Genomic DNA, 25301 nt, shown 5'->3' on the forward strand with positions numbered 1-25301 from the left:
CTTCCAACCCTGATATTCTGTGAACAGCTTCTTCCCCCTTCACTCCCCCCCCCCCGGGGGTGTTTCTGACTTCGGGGTTACTCTAAAAGCAGCCCCGCTCTGATGCTGAACAGCACCTCCTACTGCTGGGGCTCAACTCCCTTAGGCATGGACAGCAATAAATTGCACCAGCTGAGCAGGGAACAATACAGGCTGTGCCTGGCTGTAGCCTCTCCCCCTTCCCCCACCCCCAGAGGATTTCCAAGCACCTCCTTCCAGCTGTTGGTGAATGAATTGTTCCCTCCCCAGGAAGCGGGGTCAAGTGGTGTCCAGAGTCCCTATTGCATGGAGGAGAAAACTGAGGCAACCAGCACGGACGGTCACATGGTGAGTCAGTTCAGAGCTGGCACTAGTTCTGAGCTCCAGAGCTGAGGTTTCAGCCCTGGCCATGCCTCCTCATACGGTGCACCTGGGTGTGCCTGTCAGGGTTCCCTCACCACTCTGAAAGACCCCCTGATCTTATTTCTACCAGCTTAGAAATTAAAAGTTAAAAACTTCCCGAAGGCACAAATCCTTCCTTGTCCTTGGATAGGTACTGCTGCCACCACCAAGTGAGTTAGACAAAGATTCAGGAAAAGGACCACTTGGAATTCCTGTTTCCCTAAAATATCCCCCCAAGCCCCTTCACCCCCTTTCCTGGGCAGGCTTGAGAATAATCTACCAACCAAATAGGTAAACCAGAGTCTTAATAAACAGAACTTTATTATAAGGAAAAAAAAGTAAAAGAAGCACCTCTGTAAAATCAAGATGGAAGGTAACTTTACAGGATAATCAGATTCAAAACACAGAGGATTGCCCTCTAGGCAAAACTTTAAAGTTACAAAAAAATCAAGGATAAACCTCCCTCTTAGCACAGGGAAAATTCACAAGCTAAAAACAAAAGATAACCTAACGAGCCTTGCCTTATTTACTTACTCTTTTTGCAATATTGAGACTCATTTTAGGAGAAGGAGTTTTCTGACCTGATGCTGCTCTGCTTCCCCAGGGAACACACAAACAAAGCCTCCCCCATCCCGCCCCCTTTGAAAGAATCTTCTTTCCCCATTGGTCCTTTTGGTCAGGTGCCAACCAGGTTATTTGAGCTTCTTAACCCCTTACAGGTAAGGAGGAATTCTAGGCTACCCTTAGCTGTATGGTTATGACAGTGCCCAATTACCAGGGCCCTGTGCTACAGCAAGAGGGGACAGGGCAACCACTGAACTGAGCAGCAGAGTTTCCAGTGGAGCACAGGAAAGCCATTGGTTGTGGGGCTGTGCTCATCTGCCTCCCCAACCGTGGCACAGAGAGCCATAGCTGAGCTGTGGCAAGACCCTGCCTAGGGCGCACAGGGCCCCTTGTTACCAGGAAGCTGGTGACAGATGGGAGGAAGGGGTGGCACATGGAAAGATTTACATCTGTCTGAGCTTGGCTAAGGGTTGCTGGGGCCACATGCACATGCTCCAGCAGCTGTAACGGCTACTTCACTGTAAGCACAGCACAGGCTTCTGCCACCTGATGGTGAACGGGCTTGAGCTCTTCCTGCTCTCCCCCTGCAGCTTTTGGGTGAGGTAGTACTGAGGAGGGATCTTTGTGTGTTCTCCACCTCCTCCTAGCAGGGGTCTCCTCTCTCTGTGCCTTCAGACTGCTCCTGGGGTGGGGACCCTGCCCCACTCTTCAATTCCCCCTTCCTGTCGGGCAGAGAGCCAGGCTCCCCTGTGTATTTGTTCAGCACTGCCTGGGCTGTGCGGGAGTTCCCCTGGCATGTCAGGGCTATGAATTCTCAGGACAGCAACTCAGCAGGTCTGGGGAGGGATGTGGAGGGGGGCAAGGTATGGGGGGGGTCTCTGCATATCCTGGGGCTGGGTAGAGAGGAGGGGGCAGGGGCTGCGAGTGGGAAGCACTGGGATGAAAGAGCAGAATGAGGCCGTGTCTCAGCTTTGTAGGGAGATCCAGTGGGCTGTGGAAGCCAACTCCCTACACTAGCTGAGTGCAGTCCCTGCAGAGGAGCACACAGGGTCAGTCTTGCCCTGGCAGGGGTAGGTGACTGGGGAGCTCATTGCTCCCCACCATGACATGTGTTGTGCAGGAGGTCAGACTAGATGATCATAATGGTCCCTTCTGACTTAATCTATGAATCTGACTCCACTCCCTGTCGACCCTTCATGGCTACTATGCAAACATTTTATGCTTCATAACAGCTCTTTTGCTGGGGTTTTGTTTATTCCTCAGCCCCAGCCTGTTACACCATGTGTTTCAGGCTTTGCACCGCCTCAAAAATAGTTAGCACCTGCCCTCTCTTCAGGCTTATGGTTACTTTAACTCCATGCCTCTGCCCTCCCTAGCTTTACCCTGCTGAAGGGATCACACTGCTCCCCACAGCTTGGTACTGTTTATTCCTGCCCTGCAGGGCCTAGCTTTGTGCAGAGGGGCCCTTATCCTCCCTAGATATAGTCCTGAGCAGGTGTTGCTCCATCCTTCAGCAGGCTGCACCTCTTTAGTCTTCAAGGATATTGGACCTTCATTTAAGGGGCCAGCCCCCTGAGATAGAGGGCCTGGAGCAGGGGACTTCCCTATCTCTGTCACGTGAATCAAGGGCAAGGGGGAAGAAGTACTGAGGCCAGGCATAGGTCTCATTCCACAGATCCTGAGCTGGTTATTCCAGCCCAATGTACCACCGTGAAACCTGCCACAGGAGAAACCTGCTCAGCCAGTGTGCCCTGGGAGAGCAGGAGCTGGCATCAGCCCAGCTGCACAGGCCACATAGCGCTTCTGGAGGATTGCCCCATGCCAAGGGCTATCTCCCCTCCACCCCACCTACACACCCACCCAGCAGGCAAGGCTTGCAGGCTGCTAGGGGATCATGAAACAGGGCGAAGTGCTGCCAGTGTGTGGTGTGCATTGTTGTGAATCCAACCAGGCAAGGGCTGCTTCCTGGACCATGGACCAGCAAGGGCCCAGCACATGGAGGGACCAGCTGGATGATGCCACAGGCAAACACTGCACCAGCAGGGGGAAGGGTTGGAGCTGACCAGAGTCTAGAACTAGGCTGAAAGGGACCTAGGAGCGGCAGGGAGATTATCCTTTTCCTGGGTCAGCACAGAAGGGAGACTAGCTTTTACCTGCCAGAAACAGTTCTTCTGGCTGCTGGCACAATTCATAGCTCCAGCTAAGCCATGACATGGCAGCATTGCTGGGGGTGGGAGGGGGTTTGAGACATGAGCCCAGGTAACTAGCACAGGGGAAAGCGAGCAACCAATGTGCTGGAATTAAAGCAACAAGGAAATCCAGCTCTGGGCAGGGCTGCAATACACACACACACACCCTTCCTCTCTCCTGGAACAAAGTTTGCAGACGAGCGCAGGGCATTTGAGGCAAAGGGCTAATTCATCAAGCCAACAGATCAGAGCACCCTGCTGGCACCAGCCAGTTTATGGAGTTGAATGGCTAAAAGGGGTATCTTTACCCTGGCAGCCTGCACTGCTAGGCTCTTTGTCCTGCCTCGCTCTGATGAGCCGGATCAGTAAGGGTGTCCTTGCTCCTAGACTGCTCGAGCTCGCTGGGGGAAATGTACCTGAAAGGCCAACCTCCCTCTTGCCTTTGCTGCACTCCAGCTGGTTACTCCCAGCACTAAGCAAATTGAGCAACAGCTGGTTTTTAGGAGGCTGTTTCCACCTCTCCTCCAAGTAGACACCCCCTTGACTCCAATTCCAAAAGGATACCATTTATTAAACAAAGGATAGTACCGCCACCGAGGCCTCAACATTTCAGAATAGCCTATTCAGGTTCCCAGCAAGACATCAGAAGTACCCCAGCTATTAATATGGCTAATGCTAGAGATAGGAAACAAAGCCCTGGAGAAGCCACACACTTCAGCCAAGCTTATGAGAGAGACACACACACACAGCAGGCTGGAAATACACGTCCCAGCTTGGAGCTTTAAGTTATGAACTCTATTAGCAAGGACCCAGCAGCCAGCTCCCCTCCCTGGAGTTAGGTAGATGTCCAGGCTATATCCCATGAGCTATCTTTGCAACGGTCACTCTAGTTCATTCCCGTAAGCCCCAGTACTCAATGGGATGATGCTGGATTGCACTCTGCCTCTCCTGGGTACAGGAATAGCTGCTCCAATTGCTCCCACTGTCTGCTTTGGCCTCCTTTTTTCCCCTTCTGCCCAGGGCCACCAGATTTTTTCAAGGTTGTCTACAGAGCTGGTTGGACATTTTCCACAAACCATGTCAATCAGCTCTTTCGGATGGAAAAAATTCAAAGCATTTTGGGGAATGCCTGGAGTTAGCTGGACATCTGGGAGAAATCATCCCTGTCAGACGTTTCACTATTCTAGGTAACAAGCCAAATTGAAGCATTGCCCCATTGAAACAAAAGGTGTTGAGACAGTCAAACTGAAATCCTCACTGTGCTGTGTGTCACACAGGGTCCCGCCACCAATTTAGCATCCCAGCTCAGGAAAAAACCAGAGATTTGGAAGTCTGAGAATTTCCCTGGGGACAGAAAACTCAAATTCCAACCAGCTGCAGCTGCATTCCACCTCTCCAGAAGGGTGTACTGAGCCTCTGTGTGAATGCTGTCAAACCCCCTGGGCTGGGAAGGCAGCTTCTCACATACAACAAATACATTTAATTACCTCTCTCTGGAAACACTTCTAATGAAGCCTCTAGTATCTTCCTACAATCTCAGTTTGAGCCACGTGGGCTCACTCCCAATTTATCGCAAGAGCACACGCCCCGAGAAGAACTCATAGCCATAGAGGATAGGAAGGGCCACCTGTCCCGCTCCCCTGCAATCAGTCATGGGGAAATATTCCCCATTGAGTCATCCATACTCCCTGTTTGCCTTCTCTTGGGCACTGAACCCTCCCCACAATGTCCCTACCTGTTACACCATATGGGGATGGGAGGGATTAATACCTGGCTCTAGACCTGGTGAACAATTTAGCCCTAATCCTGTACATGAATCCTTAAACCAGAGTGAAGTATCTTCTTCGTGGGGACCCCTCAGCACCCCTGACAGATTCAGTGCCCAGAATGGACAGTATCTTGTCTCAAAGCTTCTGAGCAGCTAGTGGCAGATGCCACCAAAGGATGCATAAGCTACGAGTCCATTGTCATAAGTGCTGGCTGGGTCAGGCAACAGAGCAGTGAGTGTCCATTGTGCAGCCCCCAAATCACACCATGCCAATGGTAGCACCTAGGCACTGGGAGGAGATACAGCTCGTGGTGCCTGCCCATGCTGAGCTGGGACCTGGGAGAGTCCAGCCATGAAGACTGTGAAGGGGCCAGGCATTAGAGAGCCTCCAGGCCCAAGCACTTAGAAATTCTTGCTGGGGTAGCTCTCAGTGCTACTGAGGCCAGAGTCAGACACCCCAGGTGAGGTAGGAAAGGCAGCCTGGGTGTAGGACCATGCACGGCAGAGCTGTGCTACAGCCCCACAGACGGCAATACAGCCTAGATCCAAACGGAGAGCTGCAGGTGAGTGGATTCTGAGCCTGGGCTGTTCTACTAGTCAGAGAAGCTCAGTACAGAGTTTATCTGTAGATCCTGAGCAAAGGAGGGGCAGAGGAGTGAACAGCATGGTCCCAGACAGCTCCTCCCACCTTAGCATCCCCAGGGCAGTCAGGGGCACTGCAGCCAGACTCCCTGGCCCACCCGAACATCACAGCAATGCACGGACAACAGCTTCCTGCTCTGAAGCCCTCTCCTGGCAGGAGGAAATGTAACTGCTTCCTCCACTCAAAGAGCTGGGACAACAGCTCCCCAGGAAGGGAGAGGGAGTATGACCAGGGCTGGAAGCAAACCTCATGGAGAGCAAATGCTCTGAGCGCTAGCAGAGGCTCTCCCAGACTTGCAGGGTACAGCACCAGAGAGCAGAAGTGGGTGGCAGAGCTAGGCAGGCATTGGGAAAGGGAAGCTGGCTGGAGCTTGGCACGTTAATGCCCCGGGCACATGCACGCTGCTACAGCTGAGCGGCCAACACAGGCTCCTTACACACAACCCGCCTCCCTCCTGCAGAGCCGGTGCCAGGGCAAGCGCCACGAAGCAGGCTTTTATTTTAGTTCAGGCCACTTGATCTAGGCCGGAGTGTCAGCCAGGGCCCCTAAGGCACAGCAGCACAATGGCAAGAGGGGCCAGGGCTGCCTGGTGAATCCCAGGAAGCAGCAGCACGTGCAGGAACCCAGAGCAGAAGGCAGGGGAGTGACGAGAGCAGCCGGGTGGAGAGGGAGCACGGAGAGTGCCTCCTCCCCTCCGTTCCGCGCTGGCCAGGCTCCAGAGACGGCTTAGTGCCAACAGCAGGAGCACCGAGCTGCCCTTCTCGCCGGAGAGTCTGGGCAGCAGCTCCTCTTCCGGGCGGCTGCTTCACTTGTCCTAATGGAACAGGGGCTGCGGAGAAAGAGGCCGTGAGCAAGGCACCCCCCTCGCCCAGAACTGAGTCGCTCTCAGCACCACAGCCCACCCCCATCTTGCTGCACCACCAGGATGGCTCCAGAACCACACTGGCCTTCAGTGCCACCATCCTGCACTGGACATTCCTGTCTGATCTCTGCCCCTGGCTGAGCCGCCAGTTTCCTGGCTCTTGTCACATTAGCAGGCGTCTTCCCACGCAGATCACCGGCGAGTTGACTCGTTATTTCTTGCCCATGTTTCCAATCTCATCTCCCAGCCTTCCCCTACCACCCCTCCCCTGACTCCGAACCCCTCAGCCCCACCCCCGCCACACATCACCTCCATATTGGTGCACATAAAGTTAATTCCGGATGTAAAAAATTAGAGGAAATGTTGCACCCACTCTTTTCCTCCCACATCCGCCCTAAACCTGGCCTTACTGCAACACCCCACATGCCCAACTCCTCCCTGATCCCCAATCCCACGGCAACCCCTCCTGCCCATGCTGCTACTCATCCACACAGCCCATGGCCTGGGCCACCAGCAACGTGGACTCGGTACCTGTTGGGCCCCCAGCGACTCTGACTCTGGGCGCTTCCAGGCCGGCGTGGCGAGAGCCCACAGCACCAGCAACCCAAAGACCAAGATCAGCATCCCCAGAAAATTGGCAAACCAGGCCTCAGGGGGGAGTCTGGCGTAGGGAACCGTCTTGTTCGTCCTGAAAGGGAAGAGATGGAGCCACCGCCTTCATTTGGAGCCAGTACCAGTGCAAGCAGCCTTGCCCCTTACAATCCCAGCTCCCCCTGGAGAGCCTCTGGGTGGGGAAACCCTGCCAGCACCCGCCTCAGATGGGTGGGGAGGGATCTCTCCCACATCCTGGAGCAACCATTGGATCCTGTGAGATCCAGCCATGCCTCAACCCATCTCCAAAGCAGGAAGTTCTAGCCCCTTCCCTGGGCACCTTGCCCAGTCATCTTCACCACCCACTCCTGCCCGTAACAGCAGCTCCCAAGGTCTCAAACAGCTACCTAAAGCTGGGGATGCTTCCCAGGTCTCCCCGTAGTAGTCTTCTCTGCACCAAGCCTGCCCAACCCTTAGATCTTCCCTTCTGGGGCTGTCACCATTCAGCCGCTTGCTGGCATCTCTCAGTCACACAGCGGGTATGTGTGGTGGGAGAAAGTGACCCTACCCATGCTTGGGGTGACCCCAGACTAACGTAAGCCAAGAATGGAAGACGGGTGGGTTACTGCCCTGTTCTGTGCACTCCCCCAAAGCTCTGGTATGGGCCACTGTCAGAAACAAGACACTGGGCAAGAAGGACCCTGGTCTGGCCCAGCTCTTAGGAGTGATGGAGGAAGCTCTAGGCTGAATGGAGACCCACACACCTCACACCAGCTCTGGCACTCACAGACTGAAGAAGAGCTTCTCGTTGATGCCGGAGATGGATGCTGCCATGGCCAGCGTGAGGATGGTGGAGCCAAAGAAGACATGAATGGGCTTGTAGATGATCCGCAGCCAGGCAGGGGACCAGGGTAACAGGAAGGCAGCGAACCCCATGAGCCACTAGGATGGGGGAACAAGGAAGAGTTCGGGGCACAGCGGATCAAGCCACGGCACAGGTAGCCAACAGCAAGAGGGAGAGCGGGGGCAGAGCTGGGCATCAGAGGGGGAGGCTGGGCACCCACCTGGCAAGAGAAGAACAGCACAGCCGTCAGCCCCAGCCAGCTGTGCAGCGAGTACATGTTGGGGGTGCCCTTGGCATTGTGGAACCTGAAGACGGCGACGAGCCCCAGCACGACCAGGACAAAGGCTGTCAGGGTCAGCGCCGCGTGCAGCAGCTTCCACGGGAGCTTCCTGCCCTCCCAGGAGCTGGGCACCCGGTACACCAGCACTGCTGCAGGGGAGAGAGACTGGCACACTCAGAGCAACTCCTGTATCCACGTCCCAGCCCCCGACGCGCCACCCAGGGACAGCACCCACTTACCTGCCCCATACAGCACCAGCATGCCCGTCACCATGAAGACCGGGTGCCAGTTAAACATCTTGGCGGAGCCATCCCAGGCGAAACCTCCGCGCCAATGGTGGGACCAGAACCCTGTGAACACCACACACAGGAACCCCAGGGTGCCCAGCAGGGCCGCGAAGGGCAAGAACTGGAAGGTGGGCATCACTCCAGCAGCAGGGACTGCACCTGATGGGGAAAATACCACACCAGCTGATTGTACTGCCCAGCCTGTGCCCCGCTGCACGCCGAGCAAATCGCTGCCCCCCACACCAGACCCTGCACAGCCCACTAGGCTCTGCTGCCTCTCCCCCTCCCTCCCTTCCGCTGGGCTCCGTCCACCCCTCACCTGCCCACCTTCCTCTTCCTCCGCCAGGCTCCATCCGCCCGGCTCCATCCGCCCCTCCCTTTGCTGGGTTCCGTCCGCCCCTCGCCCTCTGCCGGGCTCTGGCCACCCCTCGCCCTCCCCTCCGTCCATCCCTCCCCCTCCACCGGGCTCCAGCTGCCTCTCCACTGGGCTCCACCACCCACTTTCCCTCCTTCGCTCTCCAGCAACCCCTTGCCCGCCCACCCACCCACCAGCCCTCCCTCCCTCCCTCCCTCCACCTGGCTCCGGCTGCTGCTCCTCATCTGCCCTCCCTCACCTCCACCAGCCTCTGCCAGCTGCTGTCAGCCAGTGCCCTCGTGTCTCAGAAGGCTGGTTATAGAACCAGGAGCGGGCGGAGCCCCAGAGTTAATCAAGCTGGATCAACAGCTGCTTTAAGTGCAGCCTTAAGTAACAAGCTACAGGTGGGTGGGGAGGAGCAGCCGACTGCCCTGAGCCCAAACAGAACGGATCCTGCTGGTTGGGAGCCAGCAGGGAAAGTCCCCAGAAACAGAGATGATCAAACCCCTGCAGCCAGAGCTCAGAGGGCAAGAGAGGCCTCTGCCCATCCTGCAGCCTTCACTCCCCTTCCCCTGGAGGACAGCAGGGATCCCAGGTTCTCAAGTAGAGAAGAGCTCTGTTCTCCCCCCTCCACCCCGAGGAGTCCCTGCCCTGCAGCACTCACAGACTGAGGACCTGTGCTGAGCCAGTCAAACCCAACAGCCAGGAGCTGGGCTTTGGGGATGCTGTGCCCATGCACCAGCCACCAGCCTGACATGGACCCAGCCCCCGCAGCACCGAAGGCGCTCCCACCAGTTGCCACGAGTATCCACAGACCATGGGCTGGCCAGATCGCCGGGACCCAGCTGGCACCGGAAGCACGAGCAGTGCCCAGCAGCCTTCCCAGGTGGAAAACACAACCTGATCAGCCACAGAGAGGGAGCTACATCCAGCCCAGGGGTTTCAGATGCTCCAAAACACCACCCACTCCCCGAGCGCCCAGAGAGAAAAGAAGGGCCCTCGTCACAGTCACCGAGCCCCCGGCCTGCCACCCCAGCGGCTGCACCTGTGTTTGGCACTTCCTGTGGGGAGGCAGCAGGTCACGAGACCCTCCCAACTTCTGCTTTCAGATTAGCACTGCACAGCCGCTGGGAGGGGGGAGAGCACAGAGCTAAAGGCACCTGAGACCAACAGTGGAAAGCTCACTGTGGGGTGGGCCAGGGGAGGGACAGCATACATGGGAGTGGGGCTGATCCCCCTGCCTAGCTCAGCCAATGCTCAATCCTGCCCCTCAGCACCCCCTGCTGTTCCAGTCACAAGGCCCCTCCCAGCTCTGTACCCCATTCCTGACAGTACCCCACTATACTTTTCCTGCCCTGTCCCCCTGCACTGGAGATTGAGTCTTTAAAGCCAGAAGGGATTATTAGATCATTTAGTCCAGTGGTTCTCAAACTTTTGCACTGGTGACCCCTTTACATAGCAAGCATCCGAGTGTGACCCCCTTATAAATTAAAAACACTTTAAAATATATTAAACACCATTATAAATGCAGGAGGCAAAGTGGGGTTTGGGGTGGAGGCTGACAGCTCGCAACCCCCCATGTAATAACCTTGCGACTCCCTGAGGGGTCCCGACTCCCAGTTTGAGAACCCCTGATCTAGTCTGACTTCCTGTGGAACACTGGGTAGAGTTCTTGGTGTGCCCAGGACTGAGTCACCTCCAGCCGCCAGCCAGAAGGAGCCTCGCTTGTGCTTAACAGGGTGACAGCTCCCTGACACCGCCAGCCTGTTAGCCACCCAAACCATCTCCACTGGGCTAGGCCAGCCCTCACTTTGTCTTGCAGGTTAACAATCGGTTCACCCCAGTCCCCGGGGCCCTTCGAAGCTTCCCCTGAGATATCCAGCCTCTTCTGCACTGAACACCCACAGTAATACCAGCTCTGCTGTCCCCATGGGTTCAGAGCTCACACCAGCTCCAGATCAGCTCCTGGTCTAATACCACAGCACTGAGATATATTTATAGTGGAAATAAGGATGATAAACTACCAGAGGTTCAAGATTCAAGAGATTGAGAGTAAGGATGATGGAAACAAAAGGGTTACATATAAAATAAAATTATAACACGATTCCTAGAGACTAAACTGAGCAAGCTAACCTTCCATCTAAAGACGTTTTATCTCACTCAAACATCCTTTGCAGAGTTTCAGGCAAGGCTGTGATCCCATTTTCGTGAAAGTAACCACACTGCCCAATTACTTTCTAAGTGCAGGACAAAGGGGTGTCTTCCTTGCCTTCCCCCAGAGTTCACTGTTTGTACCCCAAGTCAGCTTGTACCCCAGGGGCTTATTGTCCTGTGGTTTGCTATCCTGTTGTTGTCGCATCCCCCTGTTGACTTTGTGACTGTGGGTTTCCACTGTCAGCTTACACTGCTTGATTTAGACCTGTCAGCAGACAGGTGACTCGACATCCTGCGTCCAACAGAAACCCCAGATCTGAAGAAGAGCTCGGTACAGCTCGAAAGCTTGTCTCTTTCACCAACAGAAATTAATCTTATAAACAGGGGTGAAAGTAAGCTGGTACAGGCCGGGATGGCATACTGGTAAAAAGTGACCGCTGGTACCGGCTCATACCAGCCGATGTCAAAGCGCTGCTGTGGCAACACTTTAAGCAGGGTCCTTTGCCGCAGCAGCACTTTAACATCATTACCCCTTTTGCCCCCCCAGGCCACCAACGTGGGGGGCAAAAGGAGCAGCTGCCCCGGGGCCAGCGACTTAAAAGGGCCCGGGGCTCTAGATACTTCTGCCACTGCCACAGCAGTCCTTTAAATTGCTGCTGGAGCCCCGGGCAGCGCAGGCCAGGCAGCGCAGATGGGTTGGCTGGGGGATGCTGACCCCCAGCCCCGCCCCTTCTGCCCGAGGCCCGGCCCCATACCGGTAAGTGTTGAGTGTTACTTTCACCCCTGCTAATAACAGATATTACCTTGCCCACCTTGTCTCTCATATCCTGGGACCAAATAGCTAGGACATTGCCAAACACCTGTTTGTCACTTCTGCCTTGACACTTCAGAAACATTTTCAATATACACGCTATGTAAAAAGCAGTCTGTGAAATGTACATACAATGCTATGAATGACCAGCATGATCCCAGCTTTCCTTTAAGACCTCACACAATATTCTTTGGTGAAACAGAATATACGCATCAGGATATTCTTGTAACCCCGTGCTAAGTGGTGCTGAAGGGTTCTTAGGGTCACACGTAGGCCATTATATCTCTCCCTCGTACCCCCATGTGGAACAGAGTAACTTGTAACGCTGCCCTACCCTACAGCACTCCCAATCTGGCCTTGTGCTGCGATGGGACTTGTCTCTCTGCGATGGGACAGACTCTTCACACAGGGTTACGCTAACCCTGTGACTAAGTGCACACTAGCAAGCTCGCAAGAACTGGTGGGTGGCACCTCATTTGCTTAGAGATCTGCATCCTCCACCAAAAATACACCCAGCCACCTCAAGGGAGGAAAAGAGCTGCTCGTGGGTGAGATTACCAGCAGTAAACACTACAGCCTCCCAATGATCTCTGGGAGTGGGTGGCTGCAAAATCTGAAAGGCCCTGGGCTTCACTTTGTGTAGCCCAGTCTAGTGTCATTCCTCTCACATGTCTGCAAATGCAGGGACCTTCAGTCCCATCCACTGTGGTTTATGCAGATGAGCACACATGGCCTAACCATGTGGTGATACAGGGTTTAATGTATGCAGCCACAGGAATCCTGCTGGCTGGATGATCAGCAGTTAAAATGGCTGGAGGTCAGGAAAGAGGTCTAGGAGTTGAAAGCTCTTTAGCACAAGTTTTATGCCCTCTTACTTGCATCCAGCGCCCAGCACAATAGGACACCGGATTCAGATTGGAGCTTCTGCAATAATGGTCTTCAGCATGTATGTGAAGAGCACCATTTCCTAGTCAGGATCTCAATGTGTTTGTGCATTGAGAGGTTAGATGAGATTGCTAAGCAAGCAGACAAAACAGCAAGTACCTCTCGGCAGGGACCAATTGGTTTTAATCATGCATAAATGTAGACTCATGATCATTTGCACCGACGCCTCTGCCCCTGACTCACTCTGTAGCCCCTCAGCCTCAGCTTCCGCACCAGAAAAACGGGGATCATGATGCTTGCCTGTTGCCCAGGGAGGGCTGGGATGCATAAAGCACTTTGAGAGAGCTGGAGGGAAGGTGCTGTACAAACATATTGCCTGTTACACCCATGCAGCAAGGCAGTGCTGGGAACAGCACCCAGGACCTGCTGGTTCCCAGCCCCCTGCTAAACCCACAAAGCCTGAGGGAGAATCGGCAGGACCCCTGCTGCCCCCCCATCCCCCAGATGGTGCAATTCCAACCCAAACCCTTTGGGAGAGGATGCTCCAGAGATGCTGGGAGGATTTCAAAGGACAGAAAGCCCAATCCCATGCCCAGTCTGACACAATAGCACCAACTCCAAGCATCCAAAAGTTACAGGTCCAGTCCTGAAAAATCATGAGACTGGCTTAAAAAAATCATAAGGCCTTTTTTTAAAAAATACATTTCGGGAGAACAAGCTAGTGGGAAAAATCTGAAGTGCAAAAGAAACAAAAAAGAATGAATGACTCAAAAGAGCTTAAGGGAGCAGGTCATGATAATGAGACCATCAAAAAATGCACACAAACTGGCCAAAGAAGGCTACAAAGGCAGTTGCTAAGGCAAGAATGGAGGCTGAAGAGGAATTAAACAGAAAACTGCAGGAAGATGATGGCAGGAAATCGGTTTTTGGGTTGGCAAAAAAAGAGGAACACTAACGCACAAGAAATTAAGAAATCTTCATATGTGAAGGATAGGTACTGTGTGGTGCCTAACCCCAAACAGGTGGTAGGAGCTATGGAAAAAATATTTCTAAGGCTGTTAAATGAGAAGAGAGTTGCAAGTGCAAGCACTGCTGATAATTTTGGGGAAGCCTCCAAAGGTATCGGTCGCTGTAGAAGAGGCAGAAGCAGCACTGAATAGGATGAAGAATGTTAAGGCATTTGGAGAGGATGAGATAACTGTTGGTATGATCAAGGTAGCTGGAGATACTGGAGTAAAGTGGCATCATAGATTACTCAGAGTTTGCTGGGATCAAGCTAGGATACCAGATGGCTGGAGAATAGCGTTGACTGTGCCTCTCTAGAAAGGTAAGCCTGATGCAAATGATTGATCTGAACAGCTATTACAGCATCACTTTGTTAAGTCAGCCTCAAAGTCCTGGAGAGAATTTTGAAGGCAAAGATGAGGTGCAAGATGGAGAAGAATATAGGAGAGGAGCAACATGGCTTTAGGAAGGGAAGGAGTCAATAGACACAATATTTGCAATGAGACAGAAGTTTAGAAGAATGATAAATGGAGGGCATAACTGCTATGTAGCATTTATTGATCTTGAGAAAGCGTTTGCAGTATTGAGATAGATGGGCAGGGGTGTTCAAGAAGTGATGATTGAGGAGCTGTATCAAGGGTCAACAGCGAAGGTGGAAACAATACATGCAATTTGAGAATTTTGAGGTGACAATCAGATTAAGACAAGGTGGTATGCTGAGTCCACCTCTCTTCATCCTAGTTATGGAGTTAATTAGTAGGAGATCCAAGTCCGTGGAGAGAGAGAGAAAGCTAACGTATGCTGGTGACCTGGCCCTTTTGGTTGATAGCAAAGAGGGATTAGTAAATATCATAGACTGGGCCTCTGTTTGAAGGTAAACATAAAGATAGTGCCACAAGTACTCCTTTTCTTTTTGCGAATACAGACTAACACGGCTGTTACTCTGAAACCTGTCATAAAGATAACTGAAGTTGTGCAAGAAGGCAAGGCTGAAGAAGAGCTGTTGACAGAAGTTTCAGGAGAGAAGCTGAATCAGAAGAATTTGTGTACTTGAGAAATACACTTAGTACCACTGGAGAGAGGTGGGGGGAGGGGGAGAAACCAATGTGCGTGGGCGGCAGTGAAAAAAGTGGCAGGAGTACTGTGGGACTGGCAATTAACAAACGAGCTGAAAGGAAAAGTGTATGCTGCCTGCATTTGTCCCTGCCTGCTCTACAGTTTGGAAACAATAGGTCTTACAGAGATGGAAGAGAAAAAAAACATACAGGTAGCAGAAAATACTATACTGAGGAGAATGGCAGGCAAGCAGAGAGTAGACAGAGCACAACGGGAAGAAGTTAGGGGGAAGTTGAACTTGGGACTCTCAATGATAGATAGGCAGGAGAGCACCAGAGCACTTTTGAGATGGGTTGGGCGTGTGATAAGAATGGGAGAAGGACCAGTGAAGAAAGCACAGGAGGAAGAGGACAGCAAGAACGGCCATGGAAGACCAACGATACAACAGAGTCAGTCAAGAGAAGTTTGAGAAAAGGGCTGGAACTCCAAGTCCTAGATCTACGAACCCAAGTCATGGACCCAAAGGAGTGGCAAAGAATCATGGGCACCTCTGGCTCTGTGTAAATGGAAACGGGGTCAAGAAATGAAGTGAATGAATGCGAGGCTCACTGTATTTGCCTCGTGCTGTATGAGTCTTTGGGTGCATGCAGCGTCACGATTTCAAGATTTTCTTTGCAACCATGATGGCTAGAAACTTACTTAACTCAAAAGGGCTGATTCTTGTGCAATCTTCAGCAGCTGAGGCCTTACAAGTGAACACTAAGAATCATGAGACTCACAATAAAGTGGTGAGCTGGCACCATTGAACAGGGCAGGATTCAGGGCAAGGCACTGGCGATTTGGGGGTGCCTATCCCCCAGCCTGTAACTTGCCCCTTGTGAGCAACCCCTTTAGCCTGCCAGGTCCCTAGGATCCGCACAGTCTCCTGGGGGCAGGCCTGAGGCCAACACACTGAAAACTGGGGCACCAGTGAGCCGGGGTTTCCTGCAGCCAGGCCAGCCCCTGTGCCTCCACTAGTGCTTGGTTTACAATGGCGCCAAGGAGCCTGGCCCATGCTCAGAAGGGGCCCCAGCCTGCTCTGTTGCTGGCTGCCCCCCACCCACCACTTGCTCCTCTCAGCCTGCAGGGTTGTGCAGGGTGTTCTGCACTTGTGGGGGGGTCTTGGGGAGGCTCTGGCCATAGGGAGTTGGGGGCGGGGTGTTGCAGAGGTGCTGAATTTCTGATTTCCCCCTGGGTGCTTGACCCCAGCTCTGTCCCAACCCCACCCCCACTCCACCCTTTCCCCCAAGGGCCTGTCCCCCACCTCTTCCTGCCCCCGCTCCACTCCCGCCCCACCTCTTCCTGCTCCATTCCACCCCCTCCCCAGAGTGCCCCCGCCTCTTCCTGCCCCTGCTCCCACCCAGTGCCTCCTGCCCGCTGCAGGATACCTGATCAGCGGTGGGCGGGAGGCTCGGTGGACCAGGGGGAGGATCTGATCAGCAGGGCTATCGATGGGTGCTGAGCACACACTATGGGGTGTTGGGTGGGGGGGGGGCTCTTTGGCATGGCATGGGCCTGCCCCCGAGGGGATGAGGCATGCTGGCACCACAGGGTCACTGTGCGTCTGGCAACAGCCGGTTTGTAAATAGTGGCCTCGCACTGGGCTGGGTGGAGCGGGGCCGCCCCTGCCATGCCATGCGCCTGGCTTGCCCCTCGCCCTGGGGACTGGCCTCGCCGCGCCATGCTCCATTGCCCCTGTGGGGGCCCGCAAAATGCTAATCTGGCCCTGGCCTCCACCCCATGGGTCAAAGCCAGGCCCGTGCCAAGGGAGTGCTGCTGGGACCAAGACACTGCGCAGGGGGAGGGGTCACGAAGTCATCTGCTGCCCCTCAGCAGCCCCCCACCCCCTTTGCCCCTTTTGGACTGGTCCGCTGACCCCTCCCCGGCGTCCACCCCACCCCCGTCCAGCTCGCACCTGTCGTCCGGCCTGGCGCGGTGCACGCTGGGAGCGGTAGTTCCAAGGGTCCACGGACCCCTTACGGCTCACTATGAGGAACAGCGGAGTCCGCTCGCCTTCCACCCTGCAGGCCCGCCCCGCGCGCAGGCACTTCCGGGTCGCGCCCTCCCCGCGGCACTGTGGGAAATGGAGTCTTCGCCGTCCAGCAGCCGCCGCGGCTCACAGAGACGGGCAGAAGGGAAGAACTCAGCGCCACTCTATGATCCTATTGGGATCCGGAGGTGCCCCGGCTTCTCTCTGAGCGCTTCCGGTTCCGCCGGCCGGACCGGTCGCCAATGGCTGTGCGGTCTCCATGGGGATGGAAGATGGCGGCCCGAGGTGCGTGCGAGGCCCGGCCCGGGCCGGCGGGGGGAAGGCAGCTGCGCCCAGGGGAACTGCAGGGGGCGCGCTTGGGCCGTTGCCCCCTGGTTGTGCAACCGGGGGTCCCTGGCTCGGGGGCCGGTGACCGGGGGGTTCCCTGGGCGGAACCCCGGGAGGGGGCCCTAGGAGTTCCCTGGGTCCCGAATCCCCGGAGGCGCTGAATTAAGAGGGATTCAATTGCGATGTCCCAGAATCGCCCCCCCCAACCCCCGTAAATGTTGGCAGGGGTTCGCCCTGATCTTCCTGCCCCCACCTATGTGTGATCCCTTAGTATTGTAGCCCCTCCCACTGGGGTGACCCCCCACGTTGTTGCAATCAGAGAAGGGGGTGCGGGGGCTGGCTCTGAAGTGCATTTCCTCTTTTCTTCTATGGACAGACCCATATCCCCTCCCCACGGGTGGGTAAAACCTCATCCCTGGTGTGGCAACCTGCCCCAGCTCCTATTCCTTGTCTCCTCCTCCCTGCTCTGGGGTGATCCCGAATCTCCAGGAAGGATCCCTCTGCTGCAGTCTCAGGCTGTGCGTGAGTTGCCCTAAACAAGATCACCCCATCGCTCTCTGCTCAACCCTGTGTCCCTTCACACCACTACCACTGTGGCTGTGCCCCCGCTGGGTCCCAACCCCAAATGTATTTATGATCCTCCTCCCTTATGGGCATCTGTAACCCACCAAGATTCTGTCTCCTCTCATTCTTCCTCCAGGGTCATGTCCTCCCCACCCCCCTCCAAATGCATTCTCTGCCATAACCCTCAAGTAACCTGATCAGACAGAACAAGAGCTCTTGAGCTCTCTGACTATGACCCACAGGGTAGAGAGCACCCTGGTTAGGGCATGGCTCTGCATGGAGCCCCTGAGATCCTCTCCCTGGTATGCCTGCAGCCTCTAGGTAGGAGAGCACCTGTCTTCTGGGTGAAGGGAGTCCAAGGTTACTGCTATGACTCTTAAGGGTGTCCTTTTCTAAACATCTTTGCTCTCTAGCCCGGAGCTTGGTGCTGGGTAGCTGAAACTGAAAAGGTGCCATGGATTTGGGCCCACTGTTTGGGGGCATGTGAAGCAGTTTGTGGGAAACCCCTGGCCAAGCTGGGCTCTTGGTTGAGCTGCAGCTTCACTCCTAGGCCAGGTAGGCATTTGCCACAGGCCCTGCTGGAGATAGACCCCTTCTGACTTTCTCTTCCAGACTCCAGAGCTCAGCTGTAGGGAGAGGCTGTGGTGCAGGAGGGGAGCCTAAGCCCCTCTGGCCCTGAGGATGAGCTGGCTCTGTTCTCTGGAATGCACACGCTGAGGGCCCGCAGCCCTGGAAAAGGAAGATGCTCCGGACTAGTAACTACAGCCTGGTGCTCTCCCTGCAGTTCCTGCTGCTCGTCTATGACCTCTTCGTCAACTCCTTCTCGGAGCTGCTCCGCACGGCCCCCGTCATCCAGCTTGTGCTCTTCATGTGAGGCGGCAGGGACTAGCGGTTGGAACTGGGAGAGCTGGGTTCACTTCTCAGTTGTGGGAGGGAGTGCGGGCTAGTGGTTAGAGCAGGGGACTGGGAGTCAGGAGCCCTGGGTTCTCTTCTGGCTCGCCGCCACTGTGGTCAAGTAAATGGGGAGAAGGGGGAAGAGAGGACAAACTGAGGCAATGGAGTGCAGGGGGAGGACTTGGAGAAGGTTTTGTCCTCCTTCCCCTGCAGTGCAGCAGTACCTGACTGCCTTCCTCTGAAGCATCAGTTACTAGCTGCCAGGGGGGAAGTGGGGCATAGCTGCAGGGAGAATCTGGTCTGTGGACAGTGGCTCCATTCCCAGAGACAGCCTGTGTTCTTGGCACTAAGCCAATTGTCTGTTACATAAAGATCTGGGGAGGAACATCTGTGTCTGCCCAGATCAATTATCAAAGAAGCAAATTACTGCACTAGGAGGGGCTGCTTCGGCTGGAGGAACCACCCAGAGCTGGCTGCCTCTCCCCCCAGGGGCCTGGTGCACGGTGTTGTTCCAGCACAGGCTTTGTGTTTTGCTGTGTAGGCCAGGACAGCTGGGACACCCCCTGGGGCAGAGGGCAAGGCTTGTGTTGACCACTGTGTCCAGCACATGGCCCCAGGGAGGGCTGTGGTCTCTGGAAGTGCTGTGTGCTCATGGCATCTATCTCCCCGCAGCATCCAGGATATTGCCATCCTCTTCAACATCATCATCATCTTCCTCATGTTTTTCAACACCTTTGTCTTCCAAGCCGGCCTGGTCAACCTCCTCTTCCACAAGTTTAAAGGGACCATTGTCCTGTCGGCGGCTTACCTGGTTCTGAGCATCGCCTTCCATGTCTGGGTCATGGTAAGGCAGGGCTGGGCTCTGGAGTCTCAGGGGGCATAGGAACAGCTGTACACATCTGTCTAGATGGGTAACTCACCCTCTTCCGGAGCACCTGGGACCCTGGTGCATCTGGTATGATACCCATTCTTGTAGTCTCAGAACCACCACTGGCCTGATGTCCTGCCCCAGCTAGACTCCAGCCCATCTGCTCTGCTAGCCCCCCTTTGGCATGAAGGTTTAGAGAGGGCCAAAATCCCCTCGCACACCAAGCCAGTCCTGCCACACTCTGTAAGTGGTGTGTTGTCTTGGCCTCCTTCTGGAGAGCAGCTTATCCTGAGGGAAGAGCCTGGAGAGGTCAGAGCTTCACTCAGGGCCCCTCTCGCCTTGCAGCTCCAGAGAGGGAGGATTGCTGCTCTGTGGAATGTTTCTGTCTCCCAAAGAGGCAGCAGTGCATCGCTGGAGAGAGTGGGGCACTCTAAGGAGAGGAGTGAGGTAGCGGGAGCTGCCGCAAAGCACCCTTACCCCCGGCCCCTCCCTGATTGTGGGATTCACCCATGTTTGAAGCAGGGGGATTGGGCCTGGAGTGGAGGGGGAGGAGGGACAGAAGCCCCACTTCCTCTCCTCTCCCTTGGAGGGAGCTCAGCTGGGCTCCGTGCAGACCTTGCCCCTTCCTCCCAGCTTGTGACAGAAAGCATTGTTCTTCCCCAACTCAGATCCTTTCTTTGGGGGCACGTGTGCCTCCCCAGCCTCCCCCTCTCTTCTTGGATATCGGCCATGGGGCCGGGCAGAAGCCCACCCCATCTGCCAGATTTGGGGAGATGCTTCTCCCACTAGGCAGCATAGTCAGCTACGGCTCTTCGGGGACCTGACTGACTTGGTCTGCGAGCAGCCCTCCCAACCACTTCAAGCAGAGTCCCCATTGCCAAGAGCAGGATCGGGGCCTCACACAGCAGCCTGTTTCATGGCCATCGGCAGGTGCTGGTGTCCTGGGCCTTATGCTCTCTTGATGCCATGGTGGGAAACGTGGCCGGGGGAGGCAACTCCATAGTGAGAGTTTATTTGGAGCGGGGATAGTTTGGGGTTCAAAAATACATTTGACTCCAACTCCTCCCTTGGCGGCTGGGGCCAGAGGATGGCGGAGGCATCAGTTCTGCCCTCAGGAGCTGTCTTGGGAGTGATCACAATACTCATAGTGGGGAAATCAGAGGTGTTCACTCCTTAAGGGGTGGTGGAGTGGCGACACAGATCCATCTAGTGGGGTAGCCCACCCTCTCCTGGCACAGCTCAGGCCATTGGTCAGTCTGTTGATATCCCATCACTTCCTCCCAAAAGGATTTTGCTCCATCTGAAACTGCTCAGCAGAAGCCAAGCCCCAGAGAACACTGTCTGGCAGGGGACTGCTGGAGCTAGGGTGGAAACTGACCTGTGTCCTCAACTGTGGTACCCATGAAAGGGCAGTACAGCAAGAGCCTTTCCCTTTGAAATCCCCCTCCTTCCCTTTTCAGCTCCCACCTGAGTAGCAGCTCCTGGTCTCACCGGTTCTGATCAGGGTCTAACAGATGAACAAGTGCATCCTGGGTTGGATCCTGTGCGGGAGCCCTAGGGAGTTGCATTTTCAGGGATGCCTGGCCTGGTCGGTACTTGCCCTGGAAAGCTCCGAAGCCTGCTTTAGAGTCTTGCTGGAATGGCTTCCCCACCAACAAGGCTAATCCTTGGGTGAGCAGTGCCAATGTCCATGCAAGGCATTACATGGGATAAATCCCCACCAGGAGCCAGCGCTCAGGGGTGCAGCTGGTCGCAGGAGCCACAGGCTGCGAGTGTCCATCCCAGATTGGGTTGGAGCGAGCACAGCTGCTGGCAGCTCTGCTTGTACCCTGCCCTCCTCGGAGAAGGGTAGGGAGGGTTGCTCTCCCCGCATCCTCAGGACACCCACCATCCCCCCCTTACCACTCCCGTTAACTCTTTTCTGCCCTCTTTCTTAGGCACTGAACCCCCCCCTCACCCCCCACACCTTTGATCTCACCTGCTGTGACATTCCCAGTCTCTTAAAGGGCTAGCCCCACAAATCCCATTTCTCTGCTGGGGCTGCTGCTTGGCTCTGAGACGCTGGGGTGAGCGCTGGGGTGACCAGCTGGATGGGTCTAGTACCTGGCCCAAAGCCACTGGATAATAAACTAGCCACTTGTATTGTATTTGACCATTTGGGGCTGCAGAATGTCAGTATTAAGAACCACTGATGCGCGTAACCCGATGGAGCAGGGCATCATGGTGAGGCACTGCCAGCCAGATACCAGCTGCCTTTGCTGCCATGAATGCAGCACAGCAGCCACCGTGGTCCCCCTCTGCCCTGCCCCCCCACGAAACAGAGAGCCACAAGCATCATCTCCCCCCTGCCTCCCTGCACAGAGGGTGACACCCAGGCACAGAGAGGGGCTAAGGGTCAAATCCTCAAAGGTATTTAGGTGCCTAACTCCCATTGAAATCAGTGGGAGTTAGGCCCAGCTCCTCAGAAGTATATAGGTGCCTAGGTGACTTGCCCAAAGCCACCAAGTTAGTGAGCAGCTGAGCTGGGAACCCAACCCAGATGTCCTGACTCCCAGTCCTGTGCTCAGACCGCCAGACCCTATCCCTCTGAGGTGCCAATGCAAGTAACTGGGAGGGCGTCTGCCTGGCAGCTTCTCCTGGCTGGTGCTGCCCATGGGCCATAGCTGGGCAGTGGGATTTAAGAGGATTTTCTGGGATCTGTGTTGGGAAGCTCGACTAGGTCTTGGTGTTCTGTATAAATCCGCTGATCTGATTAACCTTTGTGTGCTCCCTGAGTTGCTCCCTGGCACTCACACCCCCGCTCATAGAGAAGAGGAGAGAGATCTCTAGACAGCTGGGCCCCAGAGACAGGCTCAGAGAGGGGGATGGTTCTTGTTGGGAAAGGGTTACTTTGGAAAGTGGATCAGTACAGTGATGATGCATTTCTCCCTCTGCTGAGGGACTCAGCCACTAGGGGGAGTCCTCTAACCCTGGGGAGATAGAGAGCTGCTTCTCACTGGGGGTCTGGAGTAAGTGACAGGGGGAGGTGACTGAATGGAGCAGCCCGGAGAAGAGAGGAGCAAGGAAGTGAGTTAAGGGACCCAGCGTCTGAGCTCTGTGGTGGGCCGGGCAGGTGCTTGCGGTGGCCATTTCCTGCCTCTGATGTCCCTTGTGCCTCTCTTTCCTTCAGAACCTGCGCTGGAAAAACGCCACCCACTTTGTGTGGACGGACGGGCTGCAGGCCCTCTTTGTGTTCCAGCGGCTGGGTAAGAGCCAAGCTCCATCATGGACCCCAACACACAAACACAGACAACAGCCCCAAAGCAGAGCTACCAGAGCTGGAAGTGGGCTGACCCCATCTGCCTTCCCTGCAGTCTCTCTAGGCTGGACTTGGGGTGGGTTTGTTAGGGTATCAAGTGGAGTGCCCCAAGGGTCGGTCCTGGGGCCGGTTTTGTTCAATATCTTCATAAATGATCTGGAGGATGGTGTGGATTGCACTCTCAGCAAATTTGCGGATGATACTAAACTGGGAGGAGTGGTAGATACGCTGGAGGGGAGGGATAGGATACAGAAGGACCTAGACAAATTGGAGGATTGGGCCAAAAGAAATCTGATGAGGTTCAATAAGGATAAGTGCAGGGTCCTGCACTTAGGACGGAAGAACCCAATGCACAGCTACAGACTAGGGACCGAATGGCTAGGCAGCAGTTCTGCGGAAAAGGACCGAGGGGTGACAGTGGACGAGAAGCTGGATATGAGTCAGCAGTGTGCCCTTGTTGCCAAGAAGGCCAATGGCATTTTGGGATGTATAAGTAGGGGCATAGCGAGCAGATCGAGGGACGTGATCGTTCCCCTCTATTCGACATTGGTGAGGCCTCATCTGGAGTACTGTGTCCAGTTTTGGGCCCCACACTTCAAGAAGGATGTGGATAAATTGGAGAGAGTCCAGCGAAGGGCAACAAAAATGATTAGGGGTCTGGAACACATGACTTATGAGGAGAGGCTGAGGGAGCTGGGATTGTTTAGCCTGCAGAAGAGAAGAATGAGGGGGGATTTGATAGCTGCTTTCAACTACCTGAAAGGGGGTTCCAAAGAGGATGGCTCTAGACTGTTCTCAATGGTAGCAGATGACAGAACGAGGAGTAATGGTCTCAAGTTGCAGTGGGGGAGGTTTAGATTGGATATTAGGAAAAACTTTTTCACTAAGAGGGTGGTGAAACACTGGAATGCGTTACCTAGGCAGGTGGTAGAATCTCCTTCCTTAGAGGTTTTTAAGGTCAGGCTTGACAAAGCCCTGGCTGGGATGATTTAACTGGGAATTGGTCCTGCTTTGAGCAGGGGGTTGGACTAGATGACCTTCTGGGGTCCCTTCCAACCCTGATATTCTATGATTCTATGAATGGCAGCTCTACGTTCCCATGAGCCGTACCAACCCCTTCCCATGGGGGCTGGATCTCAGTGAGGCTCTATCTGTCCTGGAGGTCCCCAGGGCACACTGGGGTGATCCAGCAGATGGAGGATGGGGTGGGGGAGAGGACATTCCCCAGCCGGCTGTATTGTCTTACCTTCCTCTCGCTGTCCCCAGTGGCCGTGCTGTACTGCTACTTCTACAAGAGGACGGCCTTGCACCTGGGTGACCCCTGCTTCTACCAGGACTCCCTATGGCTGCGCAAGGAGTTTGCTCAGGTCCGCAGCTGATGGCTTCCTCCAGGACCCAGAGCTATGGCCGGTCCATGGCTGCTCCCAGCTGGCTGGCATGGTGCCCACCGTTCCATCTGTGCTCTCTATCGGCTGTCTGAGAAGCCAGTGTCTCTCAAGCCTGGTCTTGCGCTCCATCCCACGAACTAAACAGGCTGGAGAGGTCCCATCAAGAGACGTGTCATCCTTGCACCTGCTGCTTTCCTGGTTGCCTGCTCAGGCTCTCCCTCATCTCCGATACCTCATTCCACTCCCCTCTTCCAGATCAGCGAGCTACTCCTGCCCCTTTCTCTCTCGACCCAGCTGCAGCCTCTCTGAGGAGAGATCCGAAGTGCCAACCAGGTTTGGCTGAGGACTCCTGTCCTGTAACTGCAGCGTGGCTCCTCTTCATCCAGAACAATCCTTCCTCCAGCCCTACGCACAGCTCACTCGCCGCCTGACCAATGGGATCCTGTCGGTATTGGCTCCATTTGGCCTCCGCTTTGCATATCTGGTGGGATGAGATGCCAGGACTCAGCCTGTCCTAGCCGCTCAACGTTAGGCCTGTCCTGGTGGTAGACCCTCCTTTTGTACCTGTGTATTTTTGTAAATTATGAGACAATAAATTGGCTTCATTTTCCAGAAACCTCCTTGTGTGTGCATGTTTTGGGTGCACCCTCCTTACCCCAGGCCCTGGTCTATCCTATGTGTCCCCCGCCCCCAAACACTGTTCTGTTCTAGCCCACATTGCAGCTAATTCCCATACTGGAGGCAGGAGTCCAATGGCCAGGACACACGCATGTTATAATTCTTGACATCTGATTTGTGTCCATTTATTCTTTTACGTAGAGACTGTCCAGTTTGACCAATGTACATGGCAGAGGGGCATTGCTGGCACATGATGGCATATCACATTGGTGGATGTGCAGGTGAACGAGCCTCTGATAGTGTGGCTGATGTTATTAGGCCCTGTGATGGTGTCCCCTGAATAGATATGTGGGCACAGTTGGCAACGGGCTTTGTTGCAAGGATAGGTTCCTGGGTTAGTGGTTCTGTTGTGTGGTATGTGGTTGCTGGTGAGTATTTGCTTCAGGTTGGGGGGCTGTCTGTAGGCAAGGACTGGCCTGTCTCCCAAGATTTGTGAGAGTGTTGGGTCATCCTTCAGGATAGGTTGTAGATCCTTAATAATGCGTTGGAGGGGTTTTAGTTGGGGGCTGAAGGTGACGGCTAGTGGCGTTCTGTTATTTTC

At 54.9% G+C, this 25301-nt stretch overlaps 3 protein-coding genes across 10 annotated transcripts in view; 2 read left to right on the forward strand and 1 right to left on the reverse strand.

The window, feature by feature from the left end:
- TKFC (triokinase and FMN cyclase) overlaps window positions 1-10800 on the forward strand; it is a 23195-nt gene extending 12395 nt beyond the window's left edge. For both annotated transcript variants that reach the window (XM_075129255.1, XM_075129256.1), the window contains 2 exons: window positions 289-366; window positions 10626-10800. In XM_075129255.1, the coding sequence (XP_074985356.1) occupies window positions 289-366; window positions 10626-10676 (129 nt within the window). In that variant the 3' untranslated portion in view covers window positions 10677-10800. The remainder of the gene's footprint in view (window positions 1-288; window positions 367-10625) is intronic.
- CYB561A3 (cytochrome b561 family member A3) lies at window positions 3724-16795 on the reverse strand. Of its 4 annotated transcripts, none has more exons than XM_048855760.2 (6): window positions 16669-16795; window positions 8401-8607; window positions 8102-8310; window positions 7825-7979; window positions 6978-7134; window positions 3724-6413 (listed from the first exon to the last, which is right to left on the reverse strand). In XM_048855760.2, exons 2-6 carry the CDS (start codon window positions 8582-8584, stop codon window positions 6399-6401), a joined length of 720 nt encoding a protein of 239 aa, XP_048711717.2. In that variant the 5' UTR covers window positions 8585-8607; window positions 16669-16795; the 3' UTR covers window positions 3724-6398. The 4 variants fall into 4 exon arrangements, with proteins under 4 accessions (XP_048711717.2, XP_074985359.1, XP_074985360.1 ...); XM_075129258.1 differs by lacking the exon at window positions 16669-16795 and adding an exon at window positions 9704-10001; XM_075129259.1 differs by lacking the exon at window positions 16669-16795 and adding an exon at window positions 9468-9685.
- Window positions 16796-16867: 72 nt separating this feature from the next.
- Window positions 16868-24698, forward strand: TMEM138 (transmembrane protein 138). 4 transcript variants are annotated; one of them, XM_075129262.1, is made up of 6 exons: window positions 16868-17028; window positions 17447-17592; window positions 18247-18504; window positions 19201-19372; window positions 22566-22770; window positions 23961-24698. In XM_075129262.1, the coding sequence occupies exons 3-6, from the start codon at window positions 18377-18379 to the stop codon at window positions 24071-24073; spliced, it is 618 nt and encodes a 205-aa protein (XP_074985363.1). In that variant the 5' UTR covers window positions 16868-17028; window positions 17447-17592; window positions 18247-18376; the 3' UTR covers window positions 24074-24698. The 4 variants fall into 4 exon arrangements, with proteins under 4 accessions (XP_074985363.1, XP_074985362.1, XP_074985361.1 ...); XM_075129261.1 differs by having other exon boundaries at window positions 17447-17588; XM_075129260.1 differs by lacking the exon at window positions 17447-17592.
- Window positions 24699-25301: the final 603 nt, after the last annotated feature.

Source organism: Caretta caretta, chromosome 6 (assembly GCF_965140235.1).
Source record: "Caretta caretta isolate rCarCar2 chromosome 6, rCarCar1.hap1, whole genome shotgun sequence".
In the NCBI taxonomy this organism is placed as follows: domain Eukaryota; kingdom Metazoa; phylum Chordata; order Testudines; family Cheloniidae; genus Caretta; species Caretta caretta.

Bases quoted from the DNA above. Each gene is read 5' to 3' on its own strand.
- CYB561A3 (XM_048855760.2), bottom strand. From the start codon at position 8,584: ATGCCCACCTTCCAGTTCTTGCCCTTCGCGGCCCTGCTGGGCACCCTG. The intron at 7,980-8,101 runs GTGGGTGCCCAG...CCCCCATCCTAG, and splicing joins TGCTGTTCTTCTCTTGCCAG to TGGCTCATGGGGTTCGCTGC. The intron at 7,135-7,824 runs GTGAGTGCCAGA...CTTCCCTTTCAG, and splicing joins GAGAAGCTCTTCTTCAGTCT to GACGAACAAGACGGTTCCCT.
- TMEM138 (XM_075129262.1), top strand. From the start codon at position 18,377: ATGCTCCGGACTAGTAACTACAGCCTGGTGCTCTCCCTGCAGTTCCTG. The intron at 19,373-22,565 runs GTAAGGCAGGGC...TCTTTCCTTCAG, and splicing joins CCTTCCATGTCTGGGTCATG to AACCTGCGCTGGAAAAACGC. The intron at 22,771-23,960 runs GTGGGTTTGTTA...CGCTGTCCCCAG, and splicing joins CTCTCTAGGCTGGACTTGGG to TGGCCGTGCTGTACTGCTAC.